At 39.9% G+C, this 19,353-nt stretch overlaps 1 protein-coding gene across 1 annotated transcript; it reads right to left on the bottom strand.

Annotated features, from left to right (window-relative positions):
• Window positions 1–17,852: 17,852 nt before the first annotated feature.
• Window positions 17,853–18,284, bottom strand: LOC131785542 (uncharacterized). The gene has a single exon (XM_059102448.1). It carries the CDS (start codon window positions 18,282–18,284, stop codon window positions 17,853–17,855), a length of 432 nt encoding a protein of 143 aa, XP_058958431.1.
• Between the last annotated feature and the right edge of the window lie 1,069 nt (window positions 18,285–19,353).

Here is a 19,353-nt window from a genome sequence, read left to right as displayed (position 1 = left end):
TACAGGAGTCTCTAGGATTCAGTCCATTCGAGCTTGTATTTGAGCACACTGTGAGAGGACCTATTAAACTGCTTAAAAAGAAGTTATTATCTAGCAGCACTGAGTCTACGAATCTCTTGCAGTATGATTCAGATTTTTGCAGTAAGCGTTTTAGAGCTTGTGAGTTAACTAAAGCTAATCTTAGTCCTTTCGAGATGCCTTAGAAAGAGAATTATGATGTAGATGCTGTAGAACGTGACTTCAAGTCAGGAGAAAAGGCTCTTGCATTGTTGCCAGTGCCTAGAAACAAACTTAATTGTAGACTTTTTGGTCCTTATGTCACTGAGAAGAAGCTAAATGACCACAAGAGCTGATGTGAACATGCATCAGACAAACAGCAGCGAGCCGCCCAAGTTTGTTTCTCTCCTACTCTCATATTTTGTAGCCCAATATGTCCTGATACCTGTGGTGTGTTTTTTTTTTTTGTGAAAATATATATTAGTTGTGAGAAATGAGTTTTTTCGTTCGACCGCTCAAATATGCAAATTTTTACCCTGAATATTACCCGAGTTGTGTGACCTCATGTAACGAGTTTGCTGGACCTCCGGTATTTCTGTCGGCATAATCCTTCGTTGTATCATTTGAAATTAATCCCCGGTCATTATTGAAGCTGGCAAAGAATTATTTCTTCTTTGGTGAATAATTTTGTCCGACATACTTTTTCTATGTCGAAAAGTAGCATCAAAACAGAGACAGTTTTAACAATGACCGACACGACAGAACCTATTGAGCTTCTAGCTTTTAAAAGACGAAAGGATGGTTATAAAGTTACTGTAAAAATTTCCATGTGTATTTCTGTTGTTCTATCATATCAGCCATTTGCTAATGTTTTCCGTGAAGTTCGTTTACTCAAATGGCCTGTTACAATCACGAATTTTGCTCTCGCCTTATAGCTGATGGTTTTGCTTTTTCTTTTGGACAACACAAGTCTGTTAAAAGGGCCCTAGCTTTTGGGGTCTCGGCTTATTGGTCAAGAAATAAAGCTGCTTAATGGGAGCATGCTCACCAGTGTTAATGTCGTGTTCCATAAGATCTAATCATCCTAAATCAGAATTGTTAATTGCAAATATGCCCTCATATTGGTCTATCAGTTGGGAAAATTGCATTTTCTGCTCATCTGAAAGCCCATCTGAACTTGGCTGGATAACTTTTGCCCTTCTATTTTCTCTTTCTGTACTTTCCTGCTTATCATCCTCAATATTTCTGTCTATAACTGAGCAGTATGGATGGTTAGGTGCTGATGGACTACCGCCAATTTCTGTAGGAGTAGCACTGCCACTTACGCCGCTGACGGTATGGTATTTAGCAACAGGGAGAGGTGATCGTAAGGTGAGAACTTTGTCGGAGAAGTTGGCCACTCGAACAAGAGGCTGTCCTGCCTCTGGCACTATAAGGGAACGAGCCATACTTATCTTAGAAGTCCCCTGTACTTCTTTTCACCCCTTCAGGATTCTAGGGCTTCCGGAATTCTGTTCGTAACCTCCATCTGTTCTAGTTCTTATCTCTTGTTCAGTCCCCGGTTCTAGCTGTATATCTGCACATAAAAAGATTCTACAAACACGTAGGGTTAGCCAAACCTAACCAAACCAAACCAAACCAAACCCTAAGCCTGACCCAAACCCTAACCCTAACCATAACCCTAAGAAATTACTGGTGTAGCCTTGCAGCCTCTGAGTAGAATTTCCGACTTACGTTGTTTTGAGCATTATCGAATGGAAAACATATTTTTATTTGTTTGCAATTAAACCGGGCGATTGTGAGTTAAAGCTCACAAAAAAGCGTTTTCGCCTTTTAGTTTCTAAAATACGCTGCTTTCAGCTTTATCTCGCCAAAAACATGTTTCCAGCGTAACTGCATCGAAGAAACGTTTCTGCCTCTTTGCAGCTAGTCACCCTAAGTAGAACTTGATTTCACTAAACCAACGTTTTCGTTTGTTTTCGGCTAAGTTATCACTGTCTTCAGCATTATCTTTCTTCGAACAACGCTTTGTACTCTTTTGTAACTAGACTACGGTTTTTCACGGTTTATCGCACCAAAGACATGTTTTGGTCTGTTGGCAACTAAATTAAACTGCTTTAAGCTTTATCTTACGGCAAAGTAACGTTTTCCTTTTTAAATGTTAAAATACGCTGCTTTCAGCTTCATTGCACCTTAACATGTGTTCGCTTGTTTTCTGTAAAATTGCCCTGTTTCCAGCGTTATTGCAACCGGAAAAGTTGTTTTGCAAGACTGCAGCGAGTCACGCTGATTTTTACTTGATTTTACTTAAAACAACGTTTTTGCCTGTTTTTGGCTAGGTTCTCCTGTTTTCAGCATCATCTTTCTGAGCAGAACGTTTTCCTCTTTGTTCGTTACCAAACTACACTTTTGACGCTCTATATTACCGAAAGAATGTTTTGGTTTGTTGGCAACTAAATTAAGTTGCTTTGAGCCCTATGTCACACAAAAAAAGCGTTTTTCCCTTTCTGTGTTTAAAATACGCTGCGTGTAATTTTATTGCAGGAAAAACATGTTTTGCTTTGTTTGGGGTAAAATTGGGCTGTTTCCAGTGTGATTGCACCGGAAAAAGGTTGTCTGCCAGTTTTCAGCGAGTTACTTTGATTTTACTTTTCCTTTTTTTCCTAGTTAAACTTCGCTTTTGACCCTTTATCATACGGAAAACATGTTTTGGTTTGTTGGCAACGAAATTGGAAGCTTCGAACTTTATGTCAGAAAAAGCAGCGATTTAGTTTTTCGCCAGAAAACACGCTGCTTCATGCTTCATAACACCGAAAATATGTTTTGGTTAGTTTGCACCAAAATTGGGTTCTTTGAACTTTATATCGCAAAAAGCAGCGTTTTTGCTTTTTGTTTGCTAAAACATGTTGCACTCACACAACGGTCTGTTTGCCGTAAAGTCGTGTTGTTTCCAGCGTTATTGCACGGGAAAAAGGTTTTCTTCCAGTTTGCAGCGAGTCATCCTGCTTTTCTCTTGATTTTACTCAAAACAACGTTTTTTCATGTGATTGGCTAAGTGATAATGGTTTTGCTAGTTTTGGGCTAGGTTACGCTGTTTTCAGCATCATCTTGGTGAGAACAGCCTCAATAGCGTTTCCCCTTTCTAATTGCTAAAATACGCTGTTTTCAGCTTTATTGCACTAAAAACATGTTGTTGCTTTGGTTACCGTCAAACTGTGCTTTTTCCAGCGTTATTGCACCGGTAAATGGATTTCTTTTCCAGTTTTTTGCAAGTGACGCTGATTTTTACTTGAGGGCACTCAGAACAACGTTTTAGCTTGTTTTAGCTAAGTTACCCTGTTTTCAGCATTATCTTTCTGAGAGGAACCATTTTTTCGGTTTTGTAAGTAAACTACACTTTTGACGCTTTATCTTACCGAAAACATGTTTTGGTTTAGTTGCAGCTAAATTGGAAGCTTAGAGTTTTATGTCACAAAAAAAGCAGCCATTTAGTTTTTCGCAGGAAAACACGCTGCTTTGAGTTTTGTAGCACCCAAAATATCTTTTGGTTAGTTGGCAACGAAATTGAGCCTCTTTGAGCTTTATATCGCAAAAACCAGCTTTTTTGCTTTTTCTTGGCTAAAACACGTTGCATTCAGCTTCATAGCACAAAAAAATGTTTTGGTCTTTTTGCCGTAACGTTGTGTGTTTTGCAGTGATATTGCACCGGAAAAAGGTTTTCTTTCAGTTTGCAGCGAGTCCGCCTAATTTTTCCTTGATTTTACTCAAAACAACGCTTTTACTTGTGTTTGGCTAAGTTACGCTGTTCCAGAATCCTCCTTCTGAGAACAACCTTTTCCTCCTCTTTCGTGAGCAAACTACATATTTGACGCTCTATATTACCGGAAATTGGGCTTCTTTGAGCTTTATATCACAAAAAACAGCGTCTTTGCATTTTCGTTGCTAAAAGACGTTCCACTCAACTTTATAGCACAAAAAATATGTTTTGGTTTGTTTGGCGTCAAACTGGGCTCTTTCCAGCGTTATTGAACCGGTAAATGGATTTCGTTTTCCAGTTTTTAGCGAGTGACCTTGATTTTTATTTGATTGCCTTCAAAAGAACGTTTTAGCCTGGTTTTGGCTAAGTTACACTATCTTCAGTATTAGCTTTCTTAAAACAACCTTTGCCACATTTCCCTACATGAAATACGTTTTTGACGCTTTAACTTATCAAAAATATGTTTTGGTGCGTTTGCAGCGAGTTGGGGCTGGTTTGAGCTTTGTGTCACATAAAAAGAGTGTTTTTTTGCGTGTGTGTTTAAATAAGCTTCTTTCAGCTATATTGCAGGAAAAACATGTTTTGGTTTGTGTGCCGTAGAATTGCGCTGTTTCCAAAGATATTGCATGGGAAAAAGGTTTCCTGCTAGTTTGCGGTGAGTCACGTAGATTTTTACTTGATTTTAATAAAAGCAACGTTTCTGCTTGTCTTCTGCTAAGTTACGCTGTTTTCAGCATTATCTTTTTGAGAGCAACAATTTTCTCTGTTTTGTAACTAAACTACACTTTTGACGCTCTGTCTTACCGAAAATATGTTTTGGTATTTTTTGCAACTAAATTGGAAGCTTCGAGCCTTATATCACAAAAAAACAGCAATTTGGTTTTATCGTTGCAAAATGCGCTGCTTCAAGCTTCATAGCACCGACAATATGTTTTGCTTTGTTAACAACAACATTGGGCTTCCTTGAGCTATATATCACAAAAAGAAGCGTTTTTGCTTTTTTGTTGCTAAAACACGTTGGAATCAGCTACATAGCATAAAAAGCATATTTTGGTTTGTTTGCCGTAAAATTGTGTTGTTGCCAGCGTTATTGCACCTGGAAAAGGTTTTCTTCTAGTTTGCAGCGAGTCACCCTGGTTTTTTACTTCATTTTACTCAAACAACGTTTTTACTTGTGTCTGGCTGAGTGACGCTGTTTTAGAATCCTCTTTCTGAGAACAACCTTTACCTCTGTTTTTGTAACCAAACTTCACTAATGACACTGATTTTTCAACCAGTTGAATCATTAAGGCCGGATTGTGCATCTTCTTTACAAGCAAAACTATTATGGTAGTTTGACCATTATAACTACCTTAAGAAGTTAAGATGAGTTATGCAATTTGTGCAGTTGAAATGTCTTCGCTGCTTCGACTATTTTACCAGTTGAGCCAATGAAGCTAATTTGATTATTTAAACTACTTGAGCCAATTAAACTAGGTTGTGCGGGTTTTGCCATTGAGTAACTGAAGCCACGATGAACGTTTGTGAGAGATTGTGGTTTTTTTACCATTCAACCGTCTTCTCAAGGTTGACCATTTACACAGTTGATCCATTAAAGCTGGAGTATGCAGTTTACGCAGTTAAAGCCATTAAACTTGTTGCGCATATTGTCCAGTTAGCTTAGGCATATAAACTACTTCATTCAGCCGAGAAAGATTGTGCAATTTGTGCAGTTTAACTGTTTCAGCTCGTTTAACTATTTGAACAGTTCAACCAATTAAGCAAGTTTAAATTTTTTAACGACTTGAACCATTTAAGCTAAATTCTGGAGGTTTTGCAGTTGAATAATTCACGCAAGTCTGACCACTTGAACTACCTCTAAGAATTAAGATAGGCTGTGCTCCTAATTTTCGTTCAACCATCTTTCCTGTTTTAATTATTGACGGTATTAATCTGTTAGAGCTAGATAGTGCAATTCAACCTGCTAAACTAGTTGTGCATGTTTCCCAGTGGAACCATTTAAGCTCGTTTGACCATTTGAACTACGGCAACCAATTAAGATAGATTGTGCAATTTGTGCAGTTAAACCATTTTCGCTGGCTCAACTATTTCAGCAGTCGAAAAATTTGGGCTGGATTGTGCAGTTTTTGCGGTTAAAGCTATTTTGCAAGCTATGGATTATATCCAGTTCAACCATTTCAGCTTAGCTTTTTTAACCGTGTCCACTACTTCAACCAGTTAGGAAAGATAGTGTGATTTGTACAGTTTAAATGCTTTTCTATGAGAATGGACCAGTTCACCCATTTATGCTAGGTTGTGAAGATTGTGCCAGTTAATTGCCGGTAAAACCATTTTAGAAAGTTCTGCATCGTGTTATTTAGGAAGTTGAACCATTTGAATGTCTTCAACTAAGAAAGATAGACTGTGCAGTTCGTGCAGTTTTATTTTTTTGGGCTAGTTTGACGACTCAGCTAGTTCAACTCATTAGTTTTGTTAGACCATCTCAACCACGTGACCTTATTTGAACTTCTTAGACTAATTAAGCCAAATAGTGAAGATTCTCCAATCGAGCCTATTAAGCTAAATATGCATTTTTTGCATTAGAATCATTTAAGCTAAATTGTTGAGTTAACTACTTAAAAGAGTTGGGATAGGTCCTGCAATTTGTGCAGTCAGTATCCCTGTCTTCGCTGGTTTGTTTTTTAGTCAATGGAATGTTGATCGAAGATTCTGCGTGGTCTTCTTTGAAGATCAGAGGGAGGAAAATCCATACTGGGGCAGCATGCTCCCTGATAAATTGCTGTAGGATGTTGCCCTTCTACGCATCCATTTGCTGTTTAGCTGTGCTGGTTAACCTCCATTCAACCCTGTCTGATGCGATCATCTGCCAGTCTTTGTGGTCAACACCAGTCTGTGCCAGGTGTGGAGCAAGTGCTTCCTTTCTCTGAGTTTGGAATAGAATACAGCTTTGGACATCCTGGAGTTGTTCATGCGCCAGACATGGGTGGCCCAGTGAACATATTGATGTAGGAGGATAGCCTCGATGCTTGGTAGTCCAGCCTTCTTTAGAACATCGACGTTGGTGACATTTTTTTTTCAGTGTATTCCCATGATGGAGTGCGAGGACCATTGGTGGAAGTGTTCCTACAGTTGTATGTCCTTTGGTTACGGCACCCAGGTTTCTTCAGCATGTAGAAAAGTACTGATGACCACTGCCACATAAACTCTTACCTTGCCCATTAAGAGATCAGACTGGCGAGATCAGACTCTTTCACCGAGTTGAGTGGGTGGCTGCTAATGGTAATCTGGGTAGGGCTGTACACTAAATGTAGGGAATTTTGATGAAGGACCTATGTCTCCTTTAGGCTGATAATCTGACTGTTTGACCAAGTAGCCTTTGAAAAGTGGTCAACCTCTGTTGGTGGGTTGTTTAGTTCTAGCTTGACCTACTGATGGGGATCTTTCTAATGGAGGGCCCTGGATGGAGCGTCTGTAACGGAAGAGAGTGGAGTGTGCTCTGTCAATTAGTGATGGAGACTTTATAAGTTAGTTGTGTGGAGCCATGAGACGAGTGCACAGGGGCCTAAATTTGATGCATTGGGCTGTAGACAGCGCGCAAAGGTTTGGAGAAGGCTTTGGAGTTACCGATACCAGTGCAGAACTGTTTCTTGTCCACCAGATCAAGCCACCATTTTCTCTGAATCTCTCTGAGCCTTAACTGAAAATTACTGCACACATCCCTGTATGCTGTTTTGGTAACGTGGTCATGTGCTTTCTCGTGGAGAGGCCGTCTACTTTCTGAGTAGTCTCCTGGAGAATGGTTTTTAGCCTCTGCCACAGGTGCTAAGGATCTGTTCCTCCTTCTCATATATGGCTGAGGCCTCCTCTTCAAACTCAGTTTTTTTCGCCACAGCACACTGTTGATTATTGAGTCGGACTTTCGTCGAACCAGCTTGTGGTCTGTGTTGAAGTCGTCACTGGACATGACTCTGGTGTGTAGCAAATGACACAGGTCCTTTTAGCGCATGAGGACGTAGTCCAAGAGGTGCCAGTGTTTGGAGTGTGGGTGTTGCCAGGTCCTCTATCTTAATTTTTTTAAATAGTTAATATTGTCAAAATACCTTGATTGGTTTAAATGGACAAAATTCGTAAGTAACTTAGTGCGTTCAACTTTAGAAACTGCATACTGTAGCTTAAATGGTTCGACTGTCGAATTAGTCAAAGTAGCGAACAAAGTAAAGCTGCACATATTGCAGTATCTATCTTTATTGGTTCATGTAGTTCAAATAGTCAAAGTAGCTTAAATGATTCAAATGGATAAAAAGCATAAGTAGCTTAGTAGGATCAACTGAAGAACTGCTCAATGTTGCCAAAATGGCTCAACTAGTTGAGATTAAGTCTGAAAGAATGAAACATCTTGGGAAATGAAAATTTTCAACCCCCCTTCAAATTTTCCATATAGTTAGGCACTCAGGGGGAATGCACAAAAATGCCCTTTTTCATGGTCGCAGCCTTGTTGCAATGGGAACAACGGCTGCTTCTTCGGGGCCTGGGGCCTCATTGTCATAGAAAAACCTCGCAAAAAAATGAAATGTTTATTTCTCTATCCCAAGCTAAATACAACATTACAAATTGGCACTTCTACCATACATAGTAACATAATTTGTCTTCACATTGATTGATTTAATTTTCCCTGGAAGTGAATGTGAACACACCGTTAGATTATTTATTTCGGTACAGTTCCGGTCATTTTTGTCGTCGGGTAAAACAGGGAAAAAGTTTATCTAAATTTCTCCAAAAGTACACCGATTCTGGAACTGAAACTATCCACCTAGCTGGTTATAATATTTTAGTTTTCAAATATGTAAAACTCTCTGCAGGTCTGCCTTTACTTTTTTAAATTTGGCGATGTTTACAACTAATGTTCTCAACAACAAATGTTTCAGAAAAACGAAACAAGCAAGGCTTTGAAAGAATGTTATCTCATGAGCAATATCCCGAAAGAAATCTCGCCTCTGGTTGTCATCTTTTAAAAAAAATTTGATCAACATTCATGGAGAACTACTCGACGTAACTACATATACCTCAAATCGTGTGCATATTATAAAGATTTCAAGTGCTGCACCTTCTTTTATGGGCGATCCAAAAACCTCTGAACATACACTGTTATGTTATTTAAAACATAATAAAGTCGGCTGATCTACAGAAAACTATCCTCACACCGGTCATTTGTCATAAACATGTACACTGTCACGATGGCGCTACGCTGTATTTCTCCATGAAGTTTCCATTGATCGCCCCAAAGAAAACGAGAAATGGAAAGTTTTTGATATATCAGCAGAATTCTGCGCATTCCAAGTAAAAACAACCAAAAAAAAAAGAACGAAACCTTGGTTAAACGCTCGTAAACACTGAGAATCTGAGAGCAGAAATCGCAAGTTGCCAGCGGCAGTACTACATGTAAAACCCAGTCGCCACGATAGCAATTCGTACAACTCGCGCGAAAATCATCACCAAGTGGAGATTTTGAACGTCTCATAATCCCTGCAGTACTGCAAATAGAACAAGGATTTCATCACAATAAATTTCCAAAAATTTAGCTTTTTTCAGGGAGTCTTTCACGTGCTCGAACGTTTTATTGGACTTGAGCCTTGAGATTTACTTCCCTTGACAATAAAATGCTATAGAAATTTCTTACAAAATTACAAAGGAACTATTTTTGGTGTCGCTTGGACTGAGAAATACAGATTTGAAATAATTGATGCTGTCACTGATGAGTCAAAGGGCACAATCTTTGATAATCTCTACAGACCAACGTTTTTGGACCGAACGATCTCCTTTTTCTTTCTGGTGAGCCGGCCACCTCCGGGGAAAATTAAAGATGAGACCTTTGACTTTCTCTCTTGTAAATCACTGAGAGATTGTGTTCTATTTATTTTCTTTAAGCTTGGAAGAGATATCCGGGAGAAAAGTATGGAAAATAATGGTGACAAAATCGCTGTTCTTTTATGATTATGATTTCATTAAATCTTGTATTTCGAACTTTGTCATGAGTTTTTCTTTATCAATCTTCTTTAGGCGGTGAGGTCGACTAGTCAAGTGATCTTATAAAGCATAGGTCAAAGAGGCAATTCATATAAGACTTTACCCTAACAATATCAACAGGGATAGTGTAATAGAAATTCCAGAAGTGTGGATGTCCACGATCAGAAAATACAACCACAGGAGAGCCGTGCACAGCGGACCGCCAAGAGAGCAAATCACTGAGTGAACAGCAAGGATCAAAATCTACCAATTAGAGCTGTTGAAAAAACAACTAATCACAGCAGAGCATCATGCTTTATAAGATCACGCATGACCGGTCGATCTCATCGCCTAAAGAAGACTAGCAGTATGCAGTCGAAACCTCGCAATCTACATCACACGTGACTTCATCGTGGGACAAACGCAAAAATCTTAGCTTTTATTGTTATTCACCACGATGAATAACCACAAACTTTTCCACGAAATTGCGAGATGTATCTTGATTCGTTGAGGGAGTTCAATTTGTCAAACTAGCTTCAGTGGGCTAACTGCTCGGGATGCAAAACCAGCTTAATAGGGTCAATTTAAAAGTCTCCACAACGTAGCTAAATAGGTTCAAGTCTAACCAGCTTAACTTCAAAACTTAACCTCAAAATCTATCTTCATTGTTTGAAGTCGTTCAAACAGTCAAACTAGCTTAATTGCATGAATTGCAGAAGCTGCACAATTTAGCTGAATTGCCTCAAGTAGTCAAAATTGTCAAAGTAGCTTTATTGATACGACTGATTAAAAGGTCACACCAGCAGGGATAGTTAAACTGTACAATTGCACAGTTTATATCAATTGGTTGAAGTGAAGTGGTTCAATCAGACGAGTTAAATAACTAGTTGAAGTACTTTAACTGATTGAATAGTCAAACTAGCGAGGACAGTTATACTCCACAAATAGCGCACTTCATCTCAATTGGTTCACGTGGTTGAGATGGTCGAACTAGTTTAATTGGTTCAACTGCACAAACTGCACAATTTAACTGAATTTTTCAAGTCAAACTAGCTTCAAGTAGTTAAATGGTCAAAGTAGCGAAAACTACGTCCTTGTGCGCCAATAGGATCCGTGTGATGTGCTACACACCTCAGTCATGCCCAGTGCCGACCGCAACACAAACCACAAGCTGGTTTCGAACCAAAGTCCGACTCATTATCAAGGCTACTGTGGGGGAAAGAGGAGCTCAATTCAAGAAGCTTCACACCAATAAGCTCCTAGCGGGAAAAATTGGGTTTGAACAGGAGCTTCAGGCTAGACAAGAAAAGGAGGAACTGCCAGTCTGCAAAACAGATCTTAAGCACTTGTGCAGCAGCTGAAAACTATTTTCCATGAAACTGCCGGGAAAGTAGGCGGCCTCTGCACGAGAAACTAAAAAGTATTGTTTGACGAGAAAGCTCCTCTCCAGGTTGGATGACCATGCTACTGAGACAGCATAAAGGAATGCGTGTGGTTATGTACAACCAAGATTCAGGACAAATGGTGGCTGAAACTGCCTGAAAACACGCAGTCCTACGCCACCATAGATAACTCCAAAGCCTTCAAGTAAGACTTTCGCCCAATGCACCAGGTCCAGGCACCTCTGCACTTGTCTGATGGCTCCAGGCTACTGACTGGGAGGGTCTTCATCCCTCATCGCCGGACACAGCCATAATTCACTCTCTTTGGTGACAGATTCTCCGTCCAGGAGGCTTCCATTGGGAAGATTCCTTAGAAGGGCCTTTAGCTAGAACTAGACAACTTATTAACTATCGCAGAAATCGACGCAGCCATCGTCAAGCTGCAGCCAAGCAAAGGTCCTTGCATTGCTTGAATCCCGGCAGAGGTGTATGTTGTTGGCCGAGTCACTGTCATTGAAAGACTCATTACACTTTTCACTTCCCGATGTCAGTGTGCAGAGGTACCACAGGACCTCAGAGATGCAGTTGTAGCAGTGCAACTCGTCAATTTAGCTTAAAGGATTCTACTCTACAAAATGCATAGCTTGCTTAATATGTTCGATCGCGAAATATTCACAACGTAGCTTAATTGTCCAAGAAGTTAAAATAGGGTCACATGATTGAGATTGTCAAACTAAACTAATTGGTTGAACTAGTTAGGTATTCAAGGTAGCCAAAACACTAAAACTACACAAGCTGTACAATCTATCTTACTTGGTTGAAGACATTCAAATGGTTGAACCGGCTAAATGACATAATGTGTAACTTTGTAAAATGGTTAACCGCCGAATAACTAGCACAAACTTCAGAAGCTAGCTTAAGTGGTTGAACCGGTCCATTCACGGAGATAAGCAAGTAAACTGCACAAATCTCACTAACTATCTTAACTGGTTGAAGTAGTTGACATGCTAAAACAAGCTAAGATGGTTTAACCGGATGAAATCCATAACTTCCTTGATTGCTTCCACTGCACAAAGTGCACAATCTTCCTTAAATTGTTCGGCTGCTGAAATAGTTAAGGTAGCGAAAATTGTTAAACTGCACAAATTGCACAATCTATCTTACTTGGTTGACTTTGTTCAAATGGCCAAACAAACTCAAATGGTTCAATCGGACAATATGCACGACTAGTTTAATAGGTTGAATGTCACAGATTGCACAATCTTGCTTAAATGAATTAACTGCGTCAATAATCACAGTACTAAAGATAGTTGAACGAAGAAAAGGAGTACAGTCTACCTTAATTAGTAAAGCTAGTTCAAATGGTTTGACTAGCTTCAGTTATTCAGCTCCACAGCTTGCAAAATTTAACTTTTTTATTTCAAGAAGTTAAGAGCGAATTTTTTTTATCACCGCGTGGGAGGTGGCACATGATCGGAAAAATCACTATCCTCATATTTCGCTCAGAGATACCTTAGGGTAAGTCTATAAACGTGGTATAATTTTTTTGTTCAGAGCTGTTTTTATTTTCTAGAAATTCACCAAACACTGTATCGAGCCCCAACCGCCGTAAAATGACCGAATTGAAGTCGACGAGTAGGGCAACAAAACCTTTATTCCTCAAAAGCGCAAAAGAAAGCAAGTCTTTCTGAATTTTACCTATTTGTATACGAGGTATTAAAAAATGATTTGAATCTAATAACGGGCTTGTTGACATAACTATGAATTATTGGCGAATATTTGAAAATAGCCAAAATTTGATTGATTAAAAATTACATTTTGGAGCAGTTTTTCAATAAAAATTCTTCCTACCTGGTATAACTCGGAATCACTTGAGATGAGCATTTTTACAAAGTGGAAAGAATGTTCTTTCCATGGATATAAAAATTAATTTGGGGCTCTTAATTACTGCGAAGAAGTAGCCCGGTCTATTTCGTGCAAATCGTAACGCCGCCATGTAAACTACCGCAGATAATCCAATTAGGCTTTTAATTATCGAAGCCATAATTCCAACAAAATCTTATCGCCTTGACCTATACTAGATTGTAAACTGGATTTCTTAGGCTCACCTGGCGAAAAACACCTTTCTAAGATTGGTTCCTTGCCTCAATCTTGTTATAAAGAGACTTGACAACAGCTTCGATAGTACAGCACTACAGGCGGTGTATACCAAATCACACTGAAAACATCTCACGAAGGTTCCTGCCGGAAACGTCGCATTGCTGGACAGTTATAACCATATTTCAGCTTGGAACACTCACATTTTACAAGTCTTCCTTTCACAATAAGAATGGAAGTTTGTTTTTTATAGAACGAGCCAGGGCATCCTGATAGATGAAATGAATCATTGACGTTCGTTTTTTGCGATGGTGTCACGCAATAACATGTCACTCGAAAGGAGGCTCGGTTACCAATACGCTCTTATTTTCTTTCCTTCTTATCCCCTATTTTTTATTTCCGGGAAAAAGTTTTAAATCCAGAATTTAAAATTACCGTTGTTTGCATTTTTTAAGCGCGATACCACTCATGCGTCACCCTAGACTGCTAAATGAATTAGCTATATGTTACTACAGCATAGAGGAAATTTCACTGCATTAATTTTTTTACGACGTAAAAAAATGTGTTATCCTATTTTGTAAATTGTGACGGCTTGCAGGGTAGACAGGTGCAGGAGTGGAAAAATTAAATTGGGAGTAGCTTTCTAAAATACTCAGCGCTAAAAAAATAAATTAGATTAGGCACAGTTTCTAACCATATAATGAGCGTCGCGCCATAAATTTTCCAAAGCAAACTAAAATGGTGTTTTCGTTTGGCCGCCGATTTTTTTAAGAGGTGAGCGTACCAAATGGAAATCAATTGCTCCTTTCAAAGATTAGTTGGGGGATGCTGCTCCCAAGATAAGCGAAGTCGAGTTGCAGGAAAAGCTTCTCTTATAGTCCCTCTGCGCTTATGTGAGAAAGACATCTCAGCACACAAACAGGCTGTGGGCGTGAATGATGTTGAATCGGAAGTCGATCTCATTTTAGCACGGGCATCGATATTCACGTTGCCTTCCAATATTTCGGTATCTCGATATCTCCGTTCATCGTAAGCAGCCTTACGTGAGCAAGATCGAAGCCCTTTGTTTTAGCTGTACCTGTCAGCAGTGACGAACTACATGTAGCTTGAATTCATTGGTTTCATTGACCAGGAAAAAACCTAAAGTATATGACACTGTATTCCTTTCCTTTCTTTCTTTCTTTCTTTCTTTTTTTGCTTTATAAAACCCATTCAGTTAGCTGGTATGGAGGAACTTCCTGATTTCTTGAATCTCCGAGGGTACGCCGCCTCTGTCTTGTCGAGAATTCGGGATCTCAAAGAATGGCCGATTAATTGTTTGATTAAGGGACGGGAAACAACTTTTTCCGAGTTCGAGTTGAGAAAACTGTCAAGTTTCTAGCGATGGCCATTATCATCGTAGCAATCAAGGTACAAAATCGAAAGGTTTAAATTGATGAGCACGCTATCGTAAGGAAAATTAAAAAAAACAACAACAACAACAAAAACAAAAAACAGAGATTGTGTAAGTCCAAAGCTTTAAAAATGTAATTGTAATGACCTACAGTCAGGCGATATCAAATAACACGTAATGTCTCGCGGCCTATTACAATCGGCCGACTTTGTGACTCGAAGATTTACGTTTTTAGTGAAGTTTAACGTTCAAAGTGCTTAGATAAAGCACGAAATTGTTAGTCTGTTGTTCTGTTTACATAGTCGGTAGAATTTTTCCAGTGTCATTAGAAAAGAACGCCTCACCGTGGAACCTGTCTGCCTGCCACTGAAGGTCATGGTAGACCTTATCGATCCACTAGGGACACGTAGGTGATGTATATAATCACGGAGCACCAGACAATTAACTTCCAGTTGTTTTAGTTTACTGGGAAGTTCGTCATTTGAGAGGTTGCGCATGACGTTTGTTTTTCCCGCGAACGTCAAAAATTCAATTTCTGTCGTCTGTCTCCAGGCGTGTGTAAACGGAATTAAGTAGGTTTGATTTATTTCATTTTATTTTTTGTGCAGGATTTTTTTAAGAATTCCATAAATAGGTAACAAAATGAAAGGCAAGCTTGCGTTTGCCGTTTGCCGTTAAACGTCATATTTAAAGTGCCTATTGATAAATAGAATCTTTGCAAGCGCGAAGTCGTGGAAATAGAGTCGATAACAACGCATGTATAGTCAGTACCAGGGGGTGACTAAATTTACGAAAACGTCAAAAAGTAGTTTTTCAGAATGGCACTAATTCAAAACACTCAAAAGAGATCTACAGCGTTTTTTAAGTGAATTCGCGCAGGTTTTTGTTTAAAACATAACACTGACTAAGAAATAAATATTAGTTGGCCCTGCACTCGGTACAGCGATGTCTGCAGACGAATGCCTGTCTGGGTGTCCTGTGCACGTTTAGCGTGATTGCGTGACAAACATGAGTGATGACACACGACTTGGTGAACATCGTTGTGCCATTTGGGGAGCCAAACGTTTCTTAACTGAAACTGTAAGCGATCAAAGCATCTTGGTTTATCGTGCTAAAAAGACTTTTGTATATACTGGAGTTGTATGGAAGCAGAAATAAGTCAAGAGTTGCGATGGTTTGCGATGATTTATGAACAGCTCCGAGTATTGTAAATGGTCAAGCCGGACGTTGTAAACACTTTTCAAGTGAACATGGCGATTTGAAACAAAAATAATGGAAACATCACTCCTTAATCACTGGTTTCAGAAGGTAAGGGTAACATATTGAGTTTCTGATAAAGCACAGCTCAAAGCGGTAAGATTTTGAAGAAATTATGGCTTCGATAATAAAAGAATAATTGGATTATCTGCGGTTGTTTACACGGCGGCGTTGCGATTTGCACGAAATAGATCGGGCTATTTCTTCGCAGTAATTAAGAGCCCCAAATTAATTTTTATATCCTTGAAAAGAACATCGTTTCCAATTTTCAGAAATGCTCATCTCAAGTGATTCCGAGATATACCGAGTAGGAAAAATTTTTATTGAAAAACTGCTCCAAAATGAAATTTTTAATCAATCAAATTTTGGCGATTTTCAAATATTCGCCAATAATTCATAGTTATGTCAGTAATCCCGTTATTAGATTCAAATCATTTGTTAATACCTCGTTTACAAATAGATAATATTCGGAAAGACTTGCTTTCTTTTGCGCTTTTGAAGAATAACGTTTTTGTTGCCCTACTCGTCGGCTTCATTTCGGCCACTGTTATGGCGGTTGGGGCTCGATATAGTGTTTGGTGATTTTCTAGAAAATAAAAACAGTTCTGAAAAAAAAAATTATACCACGTTTATAGACTTACCCTAAGGTATCTTTGAGCGAAGTATGAAGGTAGGGCTTTTTCTAGGCATGTGCCACATTTTTTGGATTTCACGTGGTCTCCAGAAAAATTCTCTCTTAAAATATTTAGACTAGTTGAAGTGATGAACTTTTCTAATAGTCAAACGAACGAAAACAGCGGTCAAACTTGTATAATAGTTTTGATCGCAAAAAAATGCGCAATTAAGCCTTAATGACTCTATCGGATAAATAGTCAAATTAGCAACAGGAAGGCCTGCCTTGTTTTAAGTGCGGGTCAATAACCCTTCCTCCATCTTTTCCGAAATGAATTTGCACCCGTGAAGTTGGTGCCATTGTTGCCGTACATCTTTTTGCACCTTCCCTCTGCCACTGACAAAACACTGATATGCATAGATAAACGAGTCTGCTTCCAAAGTGTGCAGAACTTCAATGTGCACTTCCCTCATGGTTAGACATGTAAACAAACATCCATAACATTTTACTTGAATGTGACCTTGCTTGGCAAAGAGCGGGCCAAAGTGGTCCACGCCCACATGGGTAAATGGTGGATCTGCCGGAGGAACTCTTGCTGACGGGAGTGGGGCCATAATCTGTTCACTAGGACGAGGATTTTGCTTGCGGAAATTCATACTGCCGAAAGACCTCGTACAATCCAGAATCTCCGTCTGATGAAAGCGAGAACTTGAGAAGGACCACAATGTCCATGTTGGTGATGACAATTCTAGATGACCAAATATGTCACGCGATGTTTACGAATAATGGGGTGCTTCCTTTGGAACGAAACAGAAACATTGTGGAGGTGACCCCCTACCTCTAATATTCCTTCAGAGACGAAAGGGTTCAAGTTGCATATTGGACTCCTCTGTGGGACGCACTTCCTCTGGTTCCCTTACGCTCTTTTGCCTACCCAGGTGTCATGTGTGTCGTGCTGGACAGCTTTGATAATGACTCTCTGCAGCAACAACCTCGGTGACAGTCAAGGGTCCCTGGGGAATGCTGTCTAGATCCTTGCCAAGGAGGCCAACCAAATACCTCTTGAAACATAACAACCAAGCTATGGCTTTTTCAAAGACTATGCCAGGATGAATAGCAGGACAACAGTGGTTCCAACATTTTATCACGGACAATCACGTTCGCAGGACCAGGGTATTTTCTTCATTCACTGTCATCTTGACGTAATTCTGGCAGCTGGGGTTCAGGCCAATTCTCTCCTCCCTGCTACAGAAACTTTCGACCATGAAGCCACAGTTCCAACTTATGTAGTTCAGAACATTTAGCTCCTCTGGACGGGATTTCGGCAGGGTTCACACAGCTGTCAACATGTCGCTATTGATGTGGTGTGGATCTGGCCTTTATCATGGTAACTCTGTTAGGAACAAATGTGTAAAATCTTCTTAATTCAATACATATGTCCTGCAAGACTTCGGTAGAATCTGTACCGTAGATTTTATCATGTTTGAGATACTCTAATTCATTTCGAATCAGGCAACTCAATTTCACAGCGACCACTACTGCTGCCAACTCGAGGTGCGGTATGGACACCATTTTCAGGGGAGTTACGCAAGTTTTGCCTGGAACAAACGAACAATGCGGGACACCTTTGTCGTTGACAATCCTTAGGTACCATACTGCTCCGTAACCATCTTTTGATGCATCCAATAAATGATGTAACCGGACGTTGATGACTGTACGAAATCCACGTGCCTTGGAACATCTGGAAACGAATTTGTTCTCAAACATGCAAGCTCTTTCAGCCATCGCTGCCATATAATAAAATCTGGCAAAATCTCTTAGTCCCAGCCATACTTTTGCCTGCATAAGGTCTGGAGTAGGCTCTGGGATTGCAGAATGATAGGCGCAATAAACCCAAGGGGTCGCACATGGAGCTTACAACAGACAAGATTCCTCTACGTGTTGGAGCCTTTCCCTCATCTGTCACGCAAAAGTTAAAGTTGTCTGTCTCCATGGCCCATGGCCCATTGTATTCCCCAAGCATGCTTTACGGGAAGGTCCTCCAAATCTAAGTTGACCACAGAGGGCGCTCTCTCCATTACTAGAACAGTGGCGATTACGTTCCTGTCATTACTGATCCATTTGGGAAGACCAATAGCTCCTCTTGACAGTAATTCTCGCAACTGACCCGACAAGCACGCTGTCGTATCAGTTGTGGACAATCATCAACATAAAAGTTCGGTTGATAGTGTTAACGGTTTCATTATCAAATTTGTCCAAATCATCCAAGGCCGTCTTCTTAAGACAAAAACCTGAGCAACTTGGAGAAAACGTGGCTCCAAATAAGTGCACTAATAGCTGGTACTCAACTGGCTCTTTGGCAAGGTCGCTGTTTGGCCACCACTAGGATCTTAATGCGTGAGAATCATCGGGAGCCATCCGCACTTGGTGGAACATGCCTACGGGCTCTTGGAAAAATGTATGATGATGCCCAAAAGTCTATTTGTAAGGTCTGGAACTTGAATAAACTGATCATTCAGGGAGGTGCCTTAAAACTTGGTGACGCAGTCTAACGCGACTCTAACTTTCTCTTTTTTTCAGGTTGAAAAACTGGATGGTGGGCTAGGTACCGGACTGGTTTATTCTTTACAGCTTCCAGTTCGTTGCAAGGAACTCTTCTTGCATAACCGCGGGAGAAATATCCCTCAACTTCTTTAAGAGGAGAAAGTTGTGCTGGAATCTTTTCTTTAAGTAGCACAATCTTCTTATCGCAAATTCATGATTGTTCGAGAGGTTTACTAACTTGTGCCATCATGGCAAGCCCAACAGATGGTGGCCTTCACAGAATTTTTCATTTGTAAGCTCTTCGATCTTC

The sequence above is a fragment of the Pocillopora verrucosa genome, chromosome 7, assembly GCF_036669915.1.
Source record: "Pocillopora verrucosa isolate sample1 chromosome 7, ASM3666991v2, whole genome shotgun sequence".
Lineage (NCBI taxonomy): Eukaryota > Metazoa > Cnidaria > Anthozoa > Scleractinia > Pocilloporidae > Pocillopora > Pocillopora verrucosa.
This window is presented reverse-complemented; position numbering and strand designations above follow the sequence as displayed.